The sequence below is a fragment of the Nilaparvata lugens genome, chromosome 4 (assembly GCF_014356525.2).
Source record: "Nilaparvata lugens isolate BPH chromosome 4, ASM1435652v1, whole genome shotgun sequence".
Taxonomy (NCBI): domain Eukaryota; kingdom Metazoa; phylum Arthropoda; class Insecta; order Hemiptera; family Delphacidae; genus Nilaparvata; species Nilaparvata lugens.
Window position 1 is genome coordinate 66725206 of NC_052507.1, and position 21201 is coordinate 66746406.

General features: G+C 35.0%; 2 protein-coding genes across 4 annotated transcripts in view; one reads left to right on the plus strand and one right to left on the minus strand.

Annotated features, from left to right (window-relative positions):
- Positions 1–173: 173 nt before the first annotated feature.
- On the minus strand, positions 174–18168 carry LOC111050912. Its single transcript, XM_039427070.1, has 10 exons — positions 18066–18168; positions 12429–12548; positions 9614–9662; positions 8372–8481; positions 7080–7244; positions 5961–6134; positions 5165–5228; positions 3812–3981; positions 887–1649; positions 174–227 (listed from the first exon to the last, which is right to left on the minus strand). The coding sequence occupies exons 1-10, from the start codon at positions 18089–18091 to the stop codon at positions 174–176; spliced, it is 1695 nt and encodes a 564-aa protein (XP_039283004.1). The 5' UTR covers positions 18092–18168.
- A 2369-nt stretch (positions 18169–20537) lies between these two features.
- The window catches only part of LOC111050670 (ATP-dependent RNA helicase TDRD9), a 95033-nt gene continuing 94369 nt past the window's right edge, over positions 20538–21201 (plus strand). Inside the window, exon 1 of one of the 3 annotated variants that reach the window (XM_039426268.1) lies at positions 20538–20765. The gene's annotated coding sequence lies outside the window, so the exon portion shown is untranslated. The remainder of the gene's footprint in view (positions 20766–21201) is intronic. The other 2 variants (XM_039426267.1, XM_039426266.1) reach the window with 2 other exon arrangements.

Sequence of the window (21201 nt, forward strand, 5' to 3'; positions counted from 1 at the left end):
TCTTGCAACTGCCTTCAATTGAATTAATACTTAATTCTTACTGCCTTAAATTGATAGCTGATACCGGTATATCTGATGGAATATCAACTATTTATTCTTGTTTAAGATAATAGATTAGGCCTATATCTTATTCGTCAAGAAATTAAATCTTTCAATGCATAATGTTGAAACCATCACATCTTCAGCTGTAGTGATGCATAGATGCACCTGATGGTCACATCGCCATTCTGTACAAGTTTACAAATAGTAAAAAATTGCTGTATAACATTGACGTTTTGTTTACAGAATGGAACGTAATTCAATAATAGAGTGGACAGTAAAATGTTTATATGTATTATTACTTATAGAAATTATATATTAGTACCTAGTAGGCCTATTATTCATTCATAAAGATGCATACAGACTTATGTGCCACGAATACGCGCATTTCGCTTCTCATCAGCTGATGAATTATATCTGTATTTGTACAGAACCAGTAAGATATGAAATAATAAGCATAGCATCAGCTGATGAAAGTGAAATGCGCGTGTTCGTGGCGCACAAGTCTGTAAGTACCTCTAGAAACATGAGAGAATTGAACACGGAAGTACTGGGCACCAACAATTTTTCATCGATTATTTCAAGTAAACTTGCTTGAAATAAGCTTTACATAGAAAAAACTAGATTGATTAGTGATAATATAATATACTTTCAACATCATATATTTGGAAATAGCCTAGGTGAAACTTTTTCGGCTAGTTCTTCCTAGTTAAATAAACATGTTTTGATTAACATGGTAGATGGTAATCCTACTTGCTAAATCATGTTTTTCAATATTTTTATGCAAAAAAAAAAAAAAACAGATGTACTACAGTATATATAAAAAGTTGAAAATTCATCAAGTTACCTCATTTGCGAATTCAACAAGCCAATGATTTCCGTCCTTTCTAATAAAATGCAACTTGAAAGATGAGCGAATTTTCGCTACCGAAGCGTCACTGGTCAAGCGAACCAGAACTGTCAACAGAGCTGTCTTGAATTTAGCGGGCAGTTCCTTGAGGTCAGCTGGTTTGCACGTTTTATCAAAGCCAAAATCAATACAGCGCACAGTTAAAGGATCCAGCTTTCGCACCAATGCTCTGTACCACAGTCCGCCATACTTTACGGCACACTTGCTTCTAACAGCCACATTCTCAAGTTGCTGACAACTGTCTGACATCTCTCTGTTCAATTCAGAATGTATGGTTTCCAGATGTTCTTTTAGATCCAGCCTAGTTGCAAAGAATTCTCTACTATCCAGCACTGATTGCGCGAATACTTCGTAAACTTGGCCTTCTATGTAGAAAGGCGATGTCGGTGTTACTTTCTTAACACCGTTACTATCACAGACAGATTTTGAGGTAGAAGATACATTATTTTGAATAAAGCCGTTAGAGTTTTGATGGTTTTCATTCGACATTATTTTCTCTGGTAATGTGTCATTCAACTCTGACATGAATCTGCTCATGATGCAGTTTCTACGTTTCGGTCTTCTCACACTTTCTGTCGAATGACTAGACTTATTAATGCTTTTGCTCTCTCCCGGAAGGCTGCTTTTGCTAACAGTCCAATCCGATTTAGTAATAGCCAATTCATTCCTTTTGACTGTCTCACTTCCTTCATCTTTTTTTCTGAAAACAAAAAAAAATGTTTTTACATAATGTAATTAACATCAAAGATAATAGACTATGCAATCAGTTCCGCCATAGAAAAAGTCGAAATAGATTTCATCAATTTTTTGAACACAACCTGTAATGACTGGACCTATCAGTAAAGAAGTAGTAGATAAGACAAATGAGAATAGATGCTGGCTTTATAATTCAGAGGCCCGGGTTCGAATCCAGGCCTGGGCAAGATATTTTTCTTAGGCCACTCCCGTGTTTCGGATGGGCACGTTTAAACCGTCGGTCCCGGCTGTCTAATAATAGTCGTTAGGTCATTTCAGAGGGCCAGAAATTGATTCCAGTAGGTCAAGTTTTTAATCAGACTCCTGAGAAACAAGGGTTACCTGCTAGTATTAAAATATTGCCATTTGAAAGCCAAAACCTAACCTTCCTAACCTTTCATTTTACTTTCAGTTAGATTTTAATCAGATTCTTGTGGAGCAAGGGTTATCTTCTAGTATTAAAATATTGCCATTTTTGAAAGCCAAAACCTAACCTTCCTAACCTTTCCTTTTACTTTTAAAATCTAACTGAACAGAACCTTTCAGGTACAAATTGAAATTTCGAAGATCTGAGGCACTCCCTTAAATAACCTCGCGATCTGTATATACCATTATTGGTTTATTATACTGTCATGGATAGTGACAAGCACCATATCGACAATAGTCATACAATAAAGAGAAAACAAGATATTGACACAAAACACAACAATTTTGTACATCATAACACAAATAACAAAAATAACAAATAACCTATAACTAAGACCATACAACATTTATAACTAATGCAACGTATTCAATTGTCGAAGATACTTCGCCACTCATAAAAACATTTCTCCGATAGCCAACATTTTAGATTAGTCTTGAAAGAATTTAGGGTTTGGGCAGCTTTAATATTCTGGGGTAAAAAGTTAAACACTTTTTTGCCAATGTAATTTGGGTTGTGCTCATAAAACCCTGTCCTGTGCTGCTCAACTCTGACTAAGCCCCTGTATCTTGTATTGTGCTGATGAACATCCACACCTGTCAGCCAATCATCTTTCATTTTATAAGCAAAGATTGCCAGATGGTACAAATAGAGACTAACCGTCAAAATTCTATTATCTTTGAATAGCGATCTACACGAGAAACGGGGTGGCTTTTTAAATATGATTCTTAGGACTCTCTTTTGGGCACGGAAGATAGAGGCAGAGAATCTTGATCCTCCCCACAGCAATATCCCATAAGACAGTAATGACTAATAATATCCATAGTAAGCAGAAATCACTGCCTCATGAACTAATACCCTCCTGAGACTGGACATTATATACGCAGCTGAGTTCAATCTCCTAGAAAAAGATTGAACATGAGAGGACCATGTTAATCCCTGATCAACAGAAACCCCCGAAAAATCCGTTGCATCAGAGGGTAGTAACCCTTTTGCCTCAACCTCAAACTCCAACTGATTCACAGGAAGTCTGTGGATTGAGAATTCAATGAAGGTTGTCTTGCCTATATTGACTTCAAGCTTATTTGCAGAGCACCATCTTGTAATTTCAGCAAGAACAGCATCACCAATAGCTTGCAATTCAACGATATTATTCGCCGAAACTAAGAAATTTTCATCATCAGCAAATAAGACAGACCTTCCCGACGGCACATTACAAGGGAAATCATTCATGAAAACAAGGAACAACAAAGGGCCCAAGATCGATCCCTGCGGTACTCCCTTAGAGAGGGAACGTGGATGTGATTTAAAAATCTGGTCAATCAGCTGCCCCTGAGAAGCCCTCACCTCAACCACCTGACTTCTACCCCTCAAGTAAGATTCTACAAGACTCAGTAGATTGCCTCGGATACCATAATAGTACAGCTTCTCAATCAAAATTTTATGGTCAAGCATATCAAACGCCTTTTTGAGGTCCACCAAGAAGCCCAACACCTTCCGACCCTGATCCAGAGAGGAATAAACTTCACTCGCAAACGATTCCAATGCCTCCACTGTTGATTTATTCTGTTGGAAACAAAATTGGCTGCTCGATTAAAATAATGAATGAGATTTATGGATAATGAATAATGATGAATGAGAATGCTGGACAATGAATAATTATGAATGAATGAATGATGAATAATGAATGAGATTTGACTCACTTGCAAACCAGCTTGTGCTTCTTCCAGTCTTTTGCCTGGCATTCGGAGCAACAGTAGTTGACCGTTTTGCATGCAATGCAAATGGACGAGGTTAGCAGACCGCACACTACACACGGCCGGTGGTCATACCTTTCCGGCAAGTCTGCCTCCTTGCCACACACAATAAATGACTGAAAATTTCAAAACATCATCACTTATCTGAGAAGCAATTTGAAACATATGTCTTAATGGCATAAAAACTAGGATGCTTCAACCAAAAATACCAAATCAAATAAAAAATTCTTTATTGGTTCCTCAACAACAATAAATATACAAAAAAAACAAAACTTTCAGCAAAAATGAAAGAAACCAATCACCTGCAAGGAAAATCCTGTGCGCAGGTGAGAGTTGCTAATACAAATTCAATATGAGTCATTAAGAACTCACAAAAGATGAAATGAGAAACTATTATAATATAATATTCAATAAAAGAAGATGATGAATAAGTGGAATAAGGGTGAAAGAAACAGAGTGTCTTTTACGTAGGACTTTATCAAATACTTTTATTACAAAGATTTAATTGTATTGAGCACTTTGAATGTGGTATAGGATGATGGATCAGAGTGTAATAAATGCTATGATTCTCCATAACTTGAGGTTCGAAACAATAAAATGAAGAGACGTGAGTTTTTGATGAAGTTGTCATTGGCAATGATCAAGCCATTCCTTCAAACCAGATTAGGAACTCCAACACTCAGGCGGAACATACGTACTTCTAAAATTAGTATAAATATTGATAAGCAGTGCTTTACTTTCGATTTCTGTACGCACTTGGAACAAAAATGATTAAGAAATGATAAATTATGGGCCATGAAACATACAAAATGAAATTGTGGTGTTCAACACCCCAGTGTGTCTACTGTGTTAGCATGAAGTAAGTGCGTCTCTGTAGGGATAAGAGTCACTCAAAAAGTATGTCCTCGATTTTAATGGTAATTATCCATTCAATAGTTCTTTTTTAAGCAATGCAACAGAATTTCTATTAATATGCTCCATAAGGTAATCTGGAATTTTATTGATTAATTTATTAGCTAGGTAAAAGTATTGTTTCCGACAAACATTAAGATCCATTCTTATATTTTCAAACCTATTTCTGGAAGGTCGTAAATTGAGGTTTGATTCACGGAATAGAAGAATATCTTTATTATCTCTAATGAGAATTATAAGAGTGTGAGAATTCAGGGCTACTTACTTTTATTTATAAAATAGAATGATATAACCTTTGAAATTAATAGAATAATATAGGATAAGCAATACGCTTATGTTACCTATGATATAAGTGACTCGATTACACGAATAAATTGAACAACTCACATTTGTTTTGTTAGAATTCAGATTATTGGCGTTGTCATAATTTCCAGAGTTACTTTTTTCGAAACTGAAAAAGAAAAAAATAATATATATTACTAGTAGATCATTACACAAAGACCCGGGTTCTAGAACACTTAAATCTAATGGACCATAGAACCTATATATTTAATGGTCCATTAGATTTAATAAGAGTCTCCTAGAACCCAGACCAAAGACGCATAAACACTATCAATGATAAATTCAATTTGGTAGTCACCACGTGATAGAATATTAAAGAACAAAAATAATGGAAAAATACTAGGACTCTTGATCCGTGTGTGAGAAAATAATTTTTATCCTGAATAAAATTAAAAATTAAATATTTAACAAAATGTAAGTTGAAAGAAATTTATACTTAACTTTACAAATGAAACAACTTGAAAATGGAAGCAACAAATCTCAAAAGAGAAAAAAAAATAAAAGAGTACTGAGATTTATATTTTTCTTTATATTTAGGCCTACTCAAAAGAGAAGTTTGACTTGATTCAGACTGAGTACAAGAAAAAAACAAAAAAAAAACATTTAAGGCAGTTCGCACAGAGTCAGTTTAAACTGGATTAAATCAATGTCAATTTTCGTTTGCTATAGTGTGATTCATTATGAGCTATTCAGTTTACGTTTTCACTGTGCAAACTGCACTTGATGTGAAAAAGAAATTCAGTAAAAGTTTAGTTGTACATTGAACGTAATATAAACTAGAGAACTAATCAATAAAGTGACAATTCTAAAAATCAGTGGAATCGATGAGAATGAGACTTACTAAGCTGGTGGTGGAATAAAACACACTCGTCCATCACAAACTTTACTTTTATTCGGGAGAGAAATGGACGGCGCAAACATTCTTCCAAGGGCACCAGTCGCGAGTTCCACAATGTTGTTCCACGATTTCCACATGGTGCACAGAACTGGTACCAATGGTTCTAATGCCTCAACACTGAAAAAAGGAATGTTAAAATCACGACTCATTTACGCTAGCAGTTGACATAAGTAAAAATAAAAACTTGATATCTATTGTAAGCTATATTATTATTATTAGCGTATGGCTTTCAATGGTGGGGAGACCCAAGAGTAGTTCTACCTCGCCGTATTATAGTCCAAAGTTCCCTAATGGGAAACCGGACACTTAGGTTATAGTAAGCACAATACTTTAAATTTACACTTTTCACTTCGGAATTAAGCTATAATAAAACAAACAATAATTTATTATTATTCAAAGAATAGTACAAAATGGCATTGAAATAAATGCTACTACCTTGTGCTAAAACCTACTCTCAAGTCCGAGTGATATTACTTTTTACACGGCTGGCGATTGCCTAATCAAGCCGTTAATGTGTGTTTGTATATCTACAATTTTTTTTGTCGGTACACAATTTTTGTATATTATATTTTATTGTGTTAACCTGAATGATAAAACATTCTTTCTATTCTATTACTTTTAAACGGTTCTTTCTTGAAGACAGAGAGGCCCCATGTTCTTTCCTTCACTAATCACTGCCACTACCTAACAGCATTCTTCCTACTATTGTGTCAGCATCCAATTGTGCGCAGCATGCTCACTCCTCTCCACTTCTTTGTCCATGCTACAAACTGTGCGAGGAGAAATCGGTTTCCCCCTCTTCAAGTTAAAAGTAGTATCTCTCGAACTTTAGTATCATTATTTTTATTAGAGAAAATGGAAAATCAAAACTTACTTTCAGGTGAAATTGATTGAAATTGGTTAGATTAGTGAAACTGGTAATATATAATTTTAGTTCGTTAAGGGCTACTCGTGCTCACTCACTCACTCACTTGAGAATGACATAAATACATATAAGAAAAAATAAAGTTAAAAAAGGTACTTTGATTTTTTTAAAATTTAACATTAATCGATTCTAGTTACCTATTAATTTGAACTGGCTGGTCAATTTGGTTATCATTGGCAATAGCTGGTGGTTCTTTGACGACTTCAAGTTTTTGCAATTTTTTATCTTGCGAGACAACTACGACCAATTCAAATTTCAAAGGCTCCTTGTTGCTGAATTCTCGAATAGCTCTTTCAGCATCTCTGAAATTGAAAACATATATATTGATAATTATTGCATATGATACCATGGTTGTTAGTTTTAGAAATACATCAAGTCAAGAGGCAAGAAAGCGCTGTTATTGAGATGAAGTTGGATTTTCAATGTATTCAATGCAAACTGAGAAGATTACACAAAGTCAATTACAGTTATTCAATTAAAGGCTTGATAAAACCAATACAGTATCACGTCGAATGATGTGATATGCCAGATTCATTGTTCAAATATGATTAAGAAGCAACTCAAGTATTATGAACACTTATGAAATGAGCTGTTTCCAATCTGGGGTAATCGGTGCAGAATAAGGTTTGGTTTTTTAGATAGGTAAAATTGCACACTACCCAATAGACTCCGTTGCCGCCAGGTACCATTTTGAAGAGTTTTCCATCTCAGAAAAAAGAAACACACATGAAATGATAGTTGCACATTTGAAAAGGATGTAGATGTTAGAGAATATGTAGAAATTTTGAAAGCATCAATGCAACCAAAAACAAATTACTCAATAAAGCTATATTTGACCGAGCGAAGTGAGGTCTAAGATTCAAGTCGACGGTTTGGCATTTCTCTTAATGTTTAAATGTTTATATGTTGCGCATTTACGGCGAAAAGCGGTAATAGATTTTCATGAAATTTGACAGGTATGTTCCTTTTTAAATTGCGCGTCGACGTACTGTATATAGAAGGTTTTTGGGAATTTTGAATTTCAAGGATAATATAAAAGGAAAAAGGAGCCTCCTTCATACGCCAATATTAGAGTAGAAATTATTTGAGGAACAACATTTTAAATGGCCACCATTTTGTTCTATGAATTTGAAAAATTATAATAATTTTTTTCTAGCTTTGTTTAGTTGTTATAAATGATCGTAAAAGTTTTAATTTCGTATATTTAACCATTATTTAGAAAAAAAGAGAAAAAATCAAAATGGCCACTGTGTGAGTAACTGAAGACTTCCGGACAATTTAAATATGATATTTAGATATGTTTTTTACCCAGGAACAATGCCCAAGAGTATTGGTAGGGAGTTCGTATACACCCTGTATAAATAAATGTATGATCAGCCAATTGTATATTATATTCTTGAGCAGCAAAAATAGCAATTAAATGACTTACCCCATCGAGTTAAACTCGACAAAAGCATCCAAAAAGTGTGATCTATGGTTAAGCTTTGTTTCCACATTAAAAGGGCATCGAAGCTTTGTAAAAACATTTTCCAAATCCTCCTGTAAAAGACAATAGACAAAATTTAAATCTGGACAACCTACACTTGACTCACTAAAGGTGCGTACAGATTTACGCGCCGCGAACATGAGCAATTCACTTTTAATCAGATGACTATAATATATCTGTATTTTTACAGAAACGGTATAAGATATAGATATGAAAAGCTTGGTATCAGCTGATTAAAAGTGCGCCGCGAACATGAGCAATTCACTTTTAATCAGCTGATGCCAAGCTTTTCATATCTATATCTTATACCGTTTCTGTAAAAATACAGATATAGTCAGCTGATTAAAAGTGAATTGCTCATGTTCGCGGCGCGTAAATCTGTACGCACCTTTAGACACCAACTTCATGAATCAACTAAATGTGAACCCATTGAGATAAATATCTGGAGATAAATTAATAAAAATATAAAACTTGTAAAAACTTTATAATAAAGGGTACTACAAGTTTTTATTAAATTGTAAAAAGTACAAAATTAGTTAAGTGAGGTGTTTTTATCTGGAGATAAATTTGTTTGACACAGCCGAAGTTGTCCAATTTGTAGTCTATTATTGTATATCATTGTAGTCTAAATTTATGTCAACTATAGCCTATAATGCGGCAGTAGCCGCGCGGCTATAGTCGTTACAGCAGTTGCTTAGAAATCGAAACTTCAGATTGAAATTACACTGAGTATTTTTTGTCGCCTCAATTCGAACTCATGGCAGATAGATGCAATCAGCTATATTATTTTGGTTTTATTATAATTTGGTCACATGATACCGCATTTTTCGAGTATAAATAACTCCAACGGTCTACAACATTGGGTTTCCCCTACTTAGCTATGATTTCTGCCTTCCAAAATATTTGTGAGCACAGAATTCAACCATTTAAATCATTAATATAATCACTGTGACTGTTTTAAGAACGTATTGCATGATCCTATTAACAAATTAATAATACTAACAGAACTTAAAGTCCTTACACTATAAGGATCCGACACGAACAATTTCGATCAAATGCAATTCAAGATGATGTCATAGCAAATGTATGTATCAATCAATGTATACAAATACATATTATATCTACTGGTCAGTATTGTTTACACGGTTTGAGTAATGAGATACAATTATTTGTTTCTTAACTTACCTTCCTCACTCTTTTTGGAACTCTCAAAACACGAAGCTTCACCTTCCCTCTGAAATGCAAAGATTATATTAATTATACAGTCGAACCTCTGTATAACGAAGTCGATTATCCCGAGAAAAAAATCGTTATTGAAAGGTTCTGTCAAGAAAACTGCCACGATTCTATAGATCTTATAATACGGCGGTATCACGGCGGTAAATAAATGAATATGGTACATAAAACACATCATCGCGAACGTAGGTAGGGTACGACCTATTAGACCAATATTAATATAAAAATTTAAAAATTCATGCTGTTAAAAAAACATGTTTTTTAATATTTGTAGAATGTAATAAGTAAACTCACCAATTTATTTCCAGAAAACTTGATTTGTACTATTAGTAGAGCTTAATCAAAGTACATAATCTGTAGCAATATTATTCAACTTTTTACACTACTATTAGATGGAACACAAAATACGGTTATTTTGTCAATAACTTCTCTATAAATACTATAATAACTCAAATTTCCTATTTTTTATTTTATATTTGAAAAAGTGAGTTATATCGGTTGAATTTTGCATTTGAATAAAACATCATGTTCGATAAACGACTCACATCTATTCAAACAGTCGGACATGTCTGGTACATTATTTTTCAGTTTTAATCCTTGCCTGATACTTTTGAAAGCCTCTAGAACTTCTTGATCTGACGGATTCTTCTCCTCAGGTTCGTCACAGTCATCATCATCATAATAGTCAGTTCAAAGAATTGTGAATGTGTGACAAAAGCAGGAATGGGAAAGTCCAGTCGTTCACCTGCCTGGTCTACAATAATTACAAACTCTTGGAATTCAATTTCCGACATGTGTTTCACCCTCTATTGACTGCCTACCACCCTATCTTCTTCCTACCTGAATTGCCATTTTTAGTCTATTGACCTTTCTGCTGAAACTAAAGAATTCCTTGAAAATGACCTTCTGCTTCCTATAAACACTACACTTTTATGTTGAAGTCAAGAGAAAACTTTGTTGTTGAGAGGTCCGAAATTCGTTAGAGGTAAATAAGCAGCAAAAACTCTAAAATGTCATGGGACCAGGTAAAAATTCGTTGTGTAGAGTATTTCGTTAAGTGGAGGTTCGTTTGTATATAAATAATAAAATATTACATGTACTTTGAAAAAATAATACTGAGACTCTATTCTGGTTGCACAATAGCCAGTTAAATTTAAATCATGATCAAATGCCACGAGAACCAAAAGAAGCTTCATTTAATAAAAAGCCTTCACTGATTAGTTCACGTTGTATTGAAGCATAATATTTATTGTAATTCAACAGGCTTTTGTACAACAGGGCCTATGGTTATTAGAAGAATTACTGAAAAGGTCGTATGCATCGTTAATTTTATTTATTTATTCTTATGGCTTTTATTGGCAGAGAGATTCTCTTTTGAATGTTCTGCCTCGCCGTATTACCCAATTTCATTTCCTATCACAACTCAAGTTTATAGGTTATGTATTGGGTTCTTCATGTTTTCTAACTAAAAATTTGCACTTTAACTTGCTGAGTTTCTATCTAATGTATCGTTAATCACGTTCGGCATTGGAGAAGCCTGGTAGTACACTGAGAACATATACACACTGTCGTCGCAAATCCTTTAGAACACCAGCAGATATGCAGAGGGTGAGAACAGCAGTCCAACGATCACCGGAACGTTTTGAACGAACGATATCCTTTAGCATTGAGAATTTCATATTGCAGTTCGAAAAATTTGTAATTCGATTTTAAGTTGCATCCTCTCAAAATAATGATTGCTTAAGAATTACACCCATGATTCATCGCTGAAAGAAAAAGGCTGCACAAATGCAAAACTTCTCAGTTTCATAAAAACATGAAGTTTCCATAATATAATAACTGATGACTGTGCACTTACTACACAAGCATAGTACAACCACGAAGTAGGGAGCAATATATATATATATATAAGGAACATCTTACATTTTCTGTTTCACAATGCTTAAGTATTAGAACATTGCGAATCCAGTTTGTGTGACTCTTGAGGTGCGTACACATTTTCGCGCCGTGAACATGAGCAATTCACTTTTAATCAGCTGATTATATCTGTATTTTTACAGAAACGGTAAGATACAGATATAAAAAGCTTGACATCAGCTGATTAAAAGTGAATTGCTCATGTTCACGGCGCGAAAATGTGTACGCACCTCAAGAGTCACACAAACTGGATTCGCAATGTTCTAATACTTAAGCATTGTGAAACAGAAAATGTAAGATGTTCCTTATATATATATATATATTGCTCCCTACTTCGTGGTTGTACTATGCTTGTGTAGTAAGTGCACAGTCATCAGTTATTATATTATGGAAACTTCATGTTTTTATAAAAATGAGAAGTTTTGCATTTGTGCAGCCTTTTTCTTTCAGCGATGAATGAAGGGCCTCCAGTAGTCTGGGGAACGAACCTTCATTCAATTTTTAGACATAAAAATGAAAACTTCATATGAAATAAAAAAAACTATTATTTTGATTTAATGAAAGGGAAGAAACGAGTTTTTAAGGCATAATCAACAAGCAATCGTTTCAATTTATATGTGTTTATTTCGAAAATTGGACAAGTGAAGGAAACCTAACCTACTTTTTGAGCACCTTAATTTGGAGAAAAAAATGACACAAGGATTGCCTTAGTATTTTATCTACTAATGTTTTCACATCAGTGTTGTTCGTTACATGAATGAATAAAATCTCCTAATTCTATCTCTAAAACTAAATAAAACTAGTCGTTTGTAATTTGTAATGGCTTAAATGAATGGCTCATTCTTACCCATCAACAGAGGCTTGCAGTTCTCCACCAAGACCCGAGTAACGCTTGGCATCGGGATTATTGAAATGATCTACTCGAGGATCGAAATCTTCAGGTAGTTCCATCGTGCTTACCGTATCACTGTAAATAAAGAAAGTCTCGTCATATATTACCAAATTCAAACTCAGTTCAGGATATATAGTCTCAATAAGCTTATTCTGTTCTGGAAATGAGAGACAACAATATAATAAATATGTTAAACCTGTTGTCAATATTTGCAGTAGAATCTTTGGAGTGGTTTAAAGCATTTAACTTTGAATTTTCGTTTAAAAATAATTAAATATCATAAAGTTTGCGCTTCTGTGCGTATAAAAGTGATGATTCATATCAGTTTTCAATATTTCTGGACTTGTAATTATACTACTTCAATTTTTGTTGAATCACGTACTTTTATCATTTAGTACAGTAGGCTATTCAGATTCCTAACAAACTGTTAGTTGACGACTGTGAATCGGTCTTGCTATTCCAAGATTCAATCTCACATGTACATATTTTTGATTTATCAAATATCGGTTCCCAGAACAGACTGATAATTTTTTTCGTAAGTTACATCAATTCCGGTTTCACTTAGCTCGGTCGATTTTTAACATGGTCAAGCCGGGTGGATAATAACTTATTTAGAGTCAAAAAGTCATTTAGATTAAATTAGACCGAGAATAACGTTTATTCAAGTAAGTGGATGATGGTTCAGGTCAGTGAAAGCAAAAATAGAGCTGATGGAATTTTGGTAATCTCTATTTAATATGAAAATGAAGCCGGCGACGCCACATTTCTACAATTAACAAAATTTGTATAAGTCATGTTTTGCCTGCTTTACTAGTCTGCTTCGACAGAAAAGGAATTTTCGTCTATTGTAGGAGTGAAGGCGACTCATTGCAGAGTGTGGAGTACAGGAGCTACATGAGGGCCGTGCAGATTTACAAAGAGGAAATTGACAGGGCAAAAAAGGAGTCAATCATTTTATTGAGAGATCTCAATTCAACTAAGGCAGCTTGGAATATCGTCAATGACTCCTACAAGGTTCAGCCACAATAATTAAAGTGTGTGAAGAGTCCTGATGAGGTGAATGAAGCCTTTCTAAAGTCTGTGGCCAAAATAGTGGAGGGATTCCTGCTTCAGTTATTGATTCAGTTTCTCTGTTAGCTTAAACTCCTTATAAGTTTGAGGTTTTTCGTGTGCTGGGTGTGAGCTGACCAACATAATAAACAACTTCAGGACTACCTACAGTCAGGATGTCCACGGCCTATTCACATACATCCTGAAAAAAAGACTGATATCTTAGTTGGCCCGCTCCTCCTGCTGGCGAATGCTTGTCTGTCTGAGGATGTTTTTCCGGATTGTCCCGAAGTTTCTAAAACAGTGCCAATTTTTAAGACAGGATGTCCAGAGGACATTGAAAATTTCCGACCAGTCTCAGTTGTACCAATAATTGGTAAGATCATAGAGACGGCTATGTTGAGACAGATGACCAAGTTTCTTGGAGACATGCAGCATGGGTTAAGAAGGGGGAGGTCCACCTCGTCGGCTGTGGATAATCTTGTGGAAAGGATTAATGAGGCTTTTGAAGGCCAGGGATCAATTGATCTTGTCCTATGTGACCTATCAAAGGCATTCGATGTGTGTCCCACGATATCTTGCTCAGGAAGTTGGGCACGGGTTTCAGTGCAGAGCATGGGGCATGGTTGCTGCTTATGTCCGAGACAGACAGCAGGTTGAATACATCATGGGTGCTACGTCTGGTAGGGCATGTGTACCACATGGAGTTACCCCAGGGATCGGTGCTTGGACCATTGTTATTCTTAATAATGATTAATTACCTGCACCTGAGCAACTCTAGCCTGCTTTTTGCTGACGACAACACCATCATGGGACAGAGCAAGGGGTCCCAGGCAGCCAAGCAGAAGGCCCATGAGCTTTTCGAAGAGGCTAAGAATTGGTTATGAGCAAATAAGCTAAAGTTTAATGAGAGCAAAACTCAGGAGATAATGTGTACTTTGGCCAGATCAGCAGATGTTAATACAGCTCCTGTCTGCTTGGATTCAGCGTGGACACCAAATTGTCTTGGGAGCCTCACATTGTTGGAGTCTGCCAAATGCTGTCACGTGTAATCTATTTACTTCGTAAAATGAGAGGACTTCTGAGTACCCAACGATTGCTGATGCTGTTTCACGCGGTGTTCAACTGCCACATCCAGAATGAAAAATTGATGTGGGGCATTCGGCTCAAGCAAATGACATTCTCCAAAACCAAATGAAAACACTCCGTGTCATGACGTTTAGCAAGTTTGATGCTCATTGCCAGCCCATATTCCAACGGTTGGGCATTCATACTGTGTATGAACTGTACATATTAGCATCACTACTTCATGTTAAAAAACACCTGTCTACGTTTTCAACAAGAGACGAAGTGCACTCTCATGTCACTCTAGGGAGGATCATCTTGGATGTGTCACGCCGTCGTTTGTCTAGAGTCAAGGATTGTTTTCCATTGCTGGCAATCAGGATGTTCTACTACCCGCCACATTCAATGAGAAGGTGCTCACCTACTGCATTCAGGAACACCCTATCAAGGTGGCTCATTGGGAGGAGCTTCTACTGTTAAGAAGATTTTTTTGATGATGACTTTGCTGGTTTGTGACGCCGCCATCTAAAAAAATTGAGTTTATAAATTTTTGACACGATCTAATCCGGGGAACCCTGGTCTTTGATCATGATATTGAGGATATAGGATATTAGCATAAAAAAACTGAAGGGGAAAGTTTAGTATATGGGCCACAGAATCTAGCTATATTTACAACGATATAAGAAGGGCGAAGACTAGTTTAACCATGTATTACATTGCTGTCGATTTAGGATTAGTTGAACAAACATGACAGAAAGTTTAATTTTTTTCTCGGTTTTAATTATCAAAAGTTTTTTGTGACTTTAATAGGATCTAAACTAGGTTGTTTAATCATTTGTAAAATATGACGAGAAATTCAATAAAACCAGTTTTAAGTTTGTTTCTTCAATAGATCACTGAAATTAAGACGTGATGTTAAATTACTTGTTTTTCTGTACAATCTTTTAAAAAATAGAATTGATTCTTCGTAGGCTACCTGCTTTCTAAAATTAACATATACATCAAAACCATTTTATTTATTTGAGTATTACAATAGTGCGATAGTATCCCTCTAGTTGTAAGCTATTTGAGGGATATATAAAAGTAATCCTTTACATACAATAAAAAACAATAATTATATTTCTTAATTAACCTGATTATATTTCTTCATTTTTGTAACTGATTGTTCTTTTTGTCCATTGCACCATAAATTAACTTAACTTAAACTGACTTAACTAAACGAAATAAGACTTATAGGAAAAGACTTTACTTGGTAAGCGACAATTAACAAGATAAGCACTCTGGGATATTACCTAATGTTACTCACTCTGAACATAAATATTTATTAAATCATAATATATCTTCATTGAAAAACTAAAATGATTTAAACTCAAAAAATATAATAAATAGTACTTAAAAAATACATAAACTCGAATAAACACAACAAACAAAACACAACTCATTTCCTGAAACTAATCAAAATGATTATTTATCCTTATAAAGTGCACTTTGAGTTTTGTTTGAATCTCATTCTTACTCTGTAACATTGTCAGCTCTAATGGCAATGAATTTAACAGAAATGGTATTCTCAATTCTGGAGCTCTTTTACCATAGGCATTATTATATCTCTGGGTTCTATAATTCCTATGTCTCAATGTATATTCTATTTCGTTCATTTCTCTATATTCGTTCTTATAGTAGTTTCGTGACAAATCTGTGAACCTGGCTAAAGCTTCCACCGACATAATGCCGAACAAGTGACGTTCAACACCATTAAAAAGTGTTTTTATAAAATCTTTCTACGGCCCTATGCAGTGGCTGTTTTATATATATTTGGGTGCTAAATAATGGATGATAATTCCGTAGAAGAGAGTGCTCTGCACCATTGAGTAGTAGATCATTCTTTTAGTAGTAATGGGAAAGTGATAGCTAATTCTTGAACATTTATAAAGAGCAGCTCTCATTATTTTCAAAAGTGATTTAATATGGGATCTGAAACTCATATCATCATCAAACATTATTCCTAAATGTTTTAAGCTGTAACAAAAATCAAGTTTTTGACAATCACATCCGTTCATGTGTGGATTATCTAGACATTCTGCTTTATGACCAATTAACTTAACAAATTGCTCGACGTTGTGGATTTTCATTCTATATTTCTCGCTCCAGAACGGTAAGCCATTATAACTTTCAAAGTAGAGCTCAAAGAATTTTCAATAGTTGTTCGGAGCACTTGGACATCTTCTGGTTTCCCCATCCTAATTCCGAAGGATTAGGCTACATATGATTTAGTCTAGTAGTATGTGGTCCATCATCAATTTCGTAATTTGCGCTTACATTTCTTCTTTTTTACAACTATCCTCATAGTACATAGTAGTACATTACATAGACATTCTTTTCTCTTCTCTATATACTAGTAACGGCACCGTAATGATTATACTTTACCAAGGTATCAAGTTAATGTGCATTTTTAATATTGAATGCAGACTGTATTTTTATTATTCTATAGAATTATTCTATATAGATATACGACTGTAAATTTCTTTTATTTTGTATATTATTTCATTTTTATATTTTCTTCTTTTTTAATATTGAATTGTGTTGAACTTTGTATTGTGTGAAAGAGGAAAAATGGGTTTTAACCTGTTGTCTCCATGAATAAATGAATAGTTTTTGAGATATTTCATAGAATGTCCGAAGTTTTTGCCTCAAAAGTGTTTTAGAAACCCATTGTAGCCACAAAAAATTATAATTATAAAAACCAAGAAAAATCAACTTTTCGCCACACTGCACAGAAAGCAGCTGTTTTCCAGTCCCTACGTAGATCTGAAAGACATTGCAGACGACTCTCGTCTGAAGTCAGAACAGGTTTCTTTCCGGCCTAGGACGGAAAGAGTACCCTTTCCAGCCGCTAACATGGAACTAAGAAAGGTGATCAAAAAACAGCTAAACAATATATATGTATTTGTTATTTTTGTATGTGGCGAAAAATAGCGTTTGAACCACGGGCAAAAATGTTTTTCCGGCTCTCAATCTTTTCTAGTCCTCGGACTTGAAAACCGATTTCGAGCCGGAAAAATCTCATTTTTTGCTCTAGGTGCGAAATATATTATTTCGTCAAGTTTGTTTAGCTAATCCTGCAAAATCGACAACAATGTATCTTGATACATGGTTGAAGTTGAAGTCGTCTTGCCTCCTTCCTTTAACGATATAAATGTAGGTCTCAATACTGGATTCCGCGGCTCATATACTTGAATTTAGCTAAATGAAGAAATAGTATAGAAACATTCAAAATGAATAGGATTTTTCTTACAATAGAAAAGCTAAAGCATTCTTTACACATACACAGAGTTCATAACATTCTGTATCGGGTGTGTCAAGATGATAAAAAGTACTAAGAAATAATACACACGATAGAAATTAACAACAAATATTAAAGATTGATTTCATTACTTGTTATTTTTCATATTCAATCTTTTAATACTTAATACTACTTACCACAATTTACGATTTTGTTCATCCATGTGCTCCTGTGCTCGTAACTTGACATAGCATAACCTCAACAGTCAACAGAGTCAGAGCAAGAATACCTCAATATTCTGAAAGGTTGTTGACATGATGACAACTTGATCAACTAGATAGTCCACCTATCGCCAAATTCACCAACCGTACACCCGTGCGTTTGCCTCGAATGAGGCAACCTTGAGTCTTGCCATCCACACTGTAATAATGTGATCATAAAATCCAACTTATCCAATATCGTGATTGATGACCAGGCTTCCCCGGATAGATTGTGTAAAGATTAAAACTGTATTTTAAACTTAATTTTTTTAGATAGCGGCGTCACAGACCAGCATAGTTATAATTGAAAATTGAAAATATCCTCTAAAGAATAGAAGCTCCTCCCAATGAGCCACCTTGAAAGAGTGTTCTTGAACGCGGTAGGTGAGCGACCCTTCACTGAATGTGGCAGGCAGTTGAACATCTTGAATACTAGTAGCTCTGTGAACAGTAGACCTCACGCAGTATTCTCATCCACAAGTACCTGATTGAAACTATAGACCTTATGGAAATACAGCAATAGACTGGCTTCTCCACACATCTGTGTAATCACTTGTCAGCTGATTTATGATGAATGATTCTATAGTCTGATTTTTACTCTAATATTGGCGTATGAAGGAGGGTCCTTTTTCCTTTCATATTATCCTTGAAATGCAAAATTTCCAAAAACCTTGTATATACATCGACGCGCAATTAAAAAAGGAACATACCTGTCAAATTTCATGAAAATCTATTACCGCATTTCGCCATAAATGCGCAACATATAAACATTTAAATATTAAGAGAAATGCCAAACCGTCAACTTGAATCTTAGACCTCACTTCGCTCGGTCAATAAGCATAGGAAAATAATCCCTAACCTTGTAGACAGTCGACAGCGTGTAACATCCAAGCTGGTCCTCCCCCGAGTATTGTAGGTGTGCACTTCCTCTCTTCTTGAGAACTTAGACTCATGTTTTTTGACGTGCAAGTCCATACACTGTATGGATGCCCAGACGTTGAAATATGGGCTGGCAGTGAGCATCAAACTTGCCATAAGTCATCACACAAAGTGCCTTTTTTGAAGCAGGAGAATTTCCTTAGCATGAGCTGAATGACCCCACACAAATATTCCATACTGGATATGGAAACAGCATCAGCAGTCTATGGGAACTCAGAATTAGCTCTGCAGATACAGGTAATTTATCATGATCAGGAATAACAGTGGTCCATGCACTGATCCCTGGGGTACGCCATGTGGTATTCCTGCTTTATCTGAAGTAGCGCCCATGATTGATATGGCCTGCTATCTGTTACCAAGGTAATCAGCAACCATAGCCCATGCTCTGCCCCGAAAACAGTACTTTTTCAACTTCCTGAGCAGGACTTCATGGGAGACACATTCGAATGCCTTTGATAAGTCACATAGAACAAGGTCAATAATTGATCCCTGTTCTTCAAAAGCATTGTTGATCCTCTCCACAAGACTAATCACAGCAGATGAGGTTGACCTCCCTCTTCTGAATCCGTGCTGCATGTCTCCAAGCAGATTGTTGCATTTGAGGAACTTTGTCATCTCTCTCAACATAGCAATGACATCATAAAAAAATTATAACTCCTGAACAAAAGGTGATAAAAGCTTGAAACAAACGGGAATAAATCATAAATTATATTTCAAAGAAGTTTTGTTTGTCACTTCATATCCAAAAATTGTCATTGAAAGTAGAGTTATTCAGAAAAAAATCTTGTGAGAAATAAAATGTTTTTGAAAAAATGAATTTTTGTAGGTTAACATCATGTTTTAGGTGGAAATGTGTAATAACAAACTTGGTAGAATAGTTCATCGTGATTCGATTCGCGTTTACTAGAGGTCCCTATCATGGATGGTAACCATTCTATAGTGAGGTCCACGTTATAATGACAGTATGTGATCAACTTTGGTTTTGCTATCATTCGACAAAGCCGGTGGTACTATCCTTTTCTAGGTCCACAACGGTGCCAATTATGTTTTTGACAGTGTAGAAATATGATTAATTAATGCAGAGAATCGGAATCGTTATTCTTCTATCTTTATTCACTGTCATTATAACGTAGACTTCGTTATATGACCGTTTTAATTAATGCTGGATCCGCCATTGCTAGACCCCCAAATGCGCATCAAGTGTTCGGATACCCTGAGGTACCTTAAAATCAGAATATTTGGGTCTCTTTCCATCTTCGCGAACTTCCCACAAAACCCTGTTTTTGAGTCATAAGATGCCAAACTGGCAGCTTGCTTTGCCCGAGGCAAACGCTCATGAGTACACTGTTTCAGTCATCTGCTTTGCCCGTAGATACTTTACTTAATGATTCATGATTGTATTGTCGTAGTTGTCAAAACGCTTACTAGAGCGCTAAAGAAGCCTCCGATTTGGATGTTTAACCTTTCGTTGCAGAAAAAAATGAGGACTTGTGGAAGACAGTGACAGGAATTTCAACTTTCAAGTCTTCAACCAACAATCATGGACAATCATGATCGTGTGTGAATTTTTGTGTTTTGTGAAGAGAATGTTGTGAAATACTAGTGATCTATTCTTAAAACAGATTTTTCAATAAAATAATTCATTATCAAAAAGTATCAATTATATTATAAAGACTCTCATTTGCTATATCCGAAGAGGTAATTATTTTAAAAACAGAATAAAAGTATAATAGTGTACTTACTAACCTTGCCTACGTCATCAGTTCATTCATTAATATCAAATGTGTCAAATCTTTTTTAAAATAAAAGAAACTGAATCAAATTAATTATAAATTAAATTATTTGTAATCTGTATACACTGCATTCGAACACCAGTTCCGTACCTACTCTTACACTACCCAACTCGTTGCTACATAACTATTATTACATAACCGTTCCAACATATTTATTTATTCATTAGGTTAGCACAATCAATACAATGATCGGAAAAGAAAAACAGGCTATTGCCCAAAACTTTTTCAATTTCCTAATTTAGTTTCAAATTTTCTAAATATTATACATAGGTTATGTCCATTTCAATTTTCTACATCAAATCACAATCTGAGAATAAAACAAACCATTTTAAATTTGGATG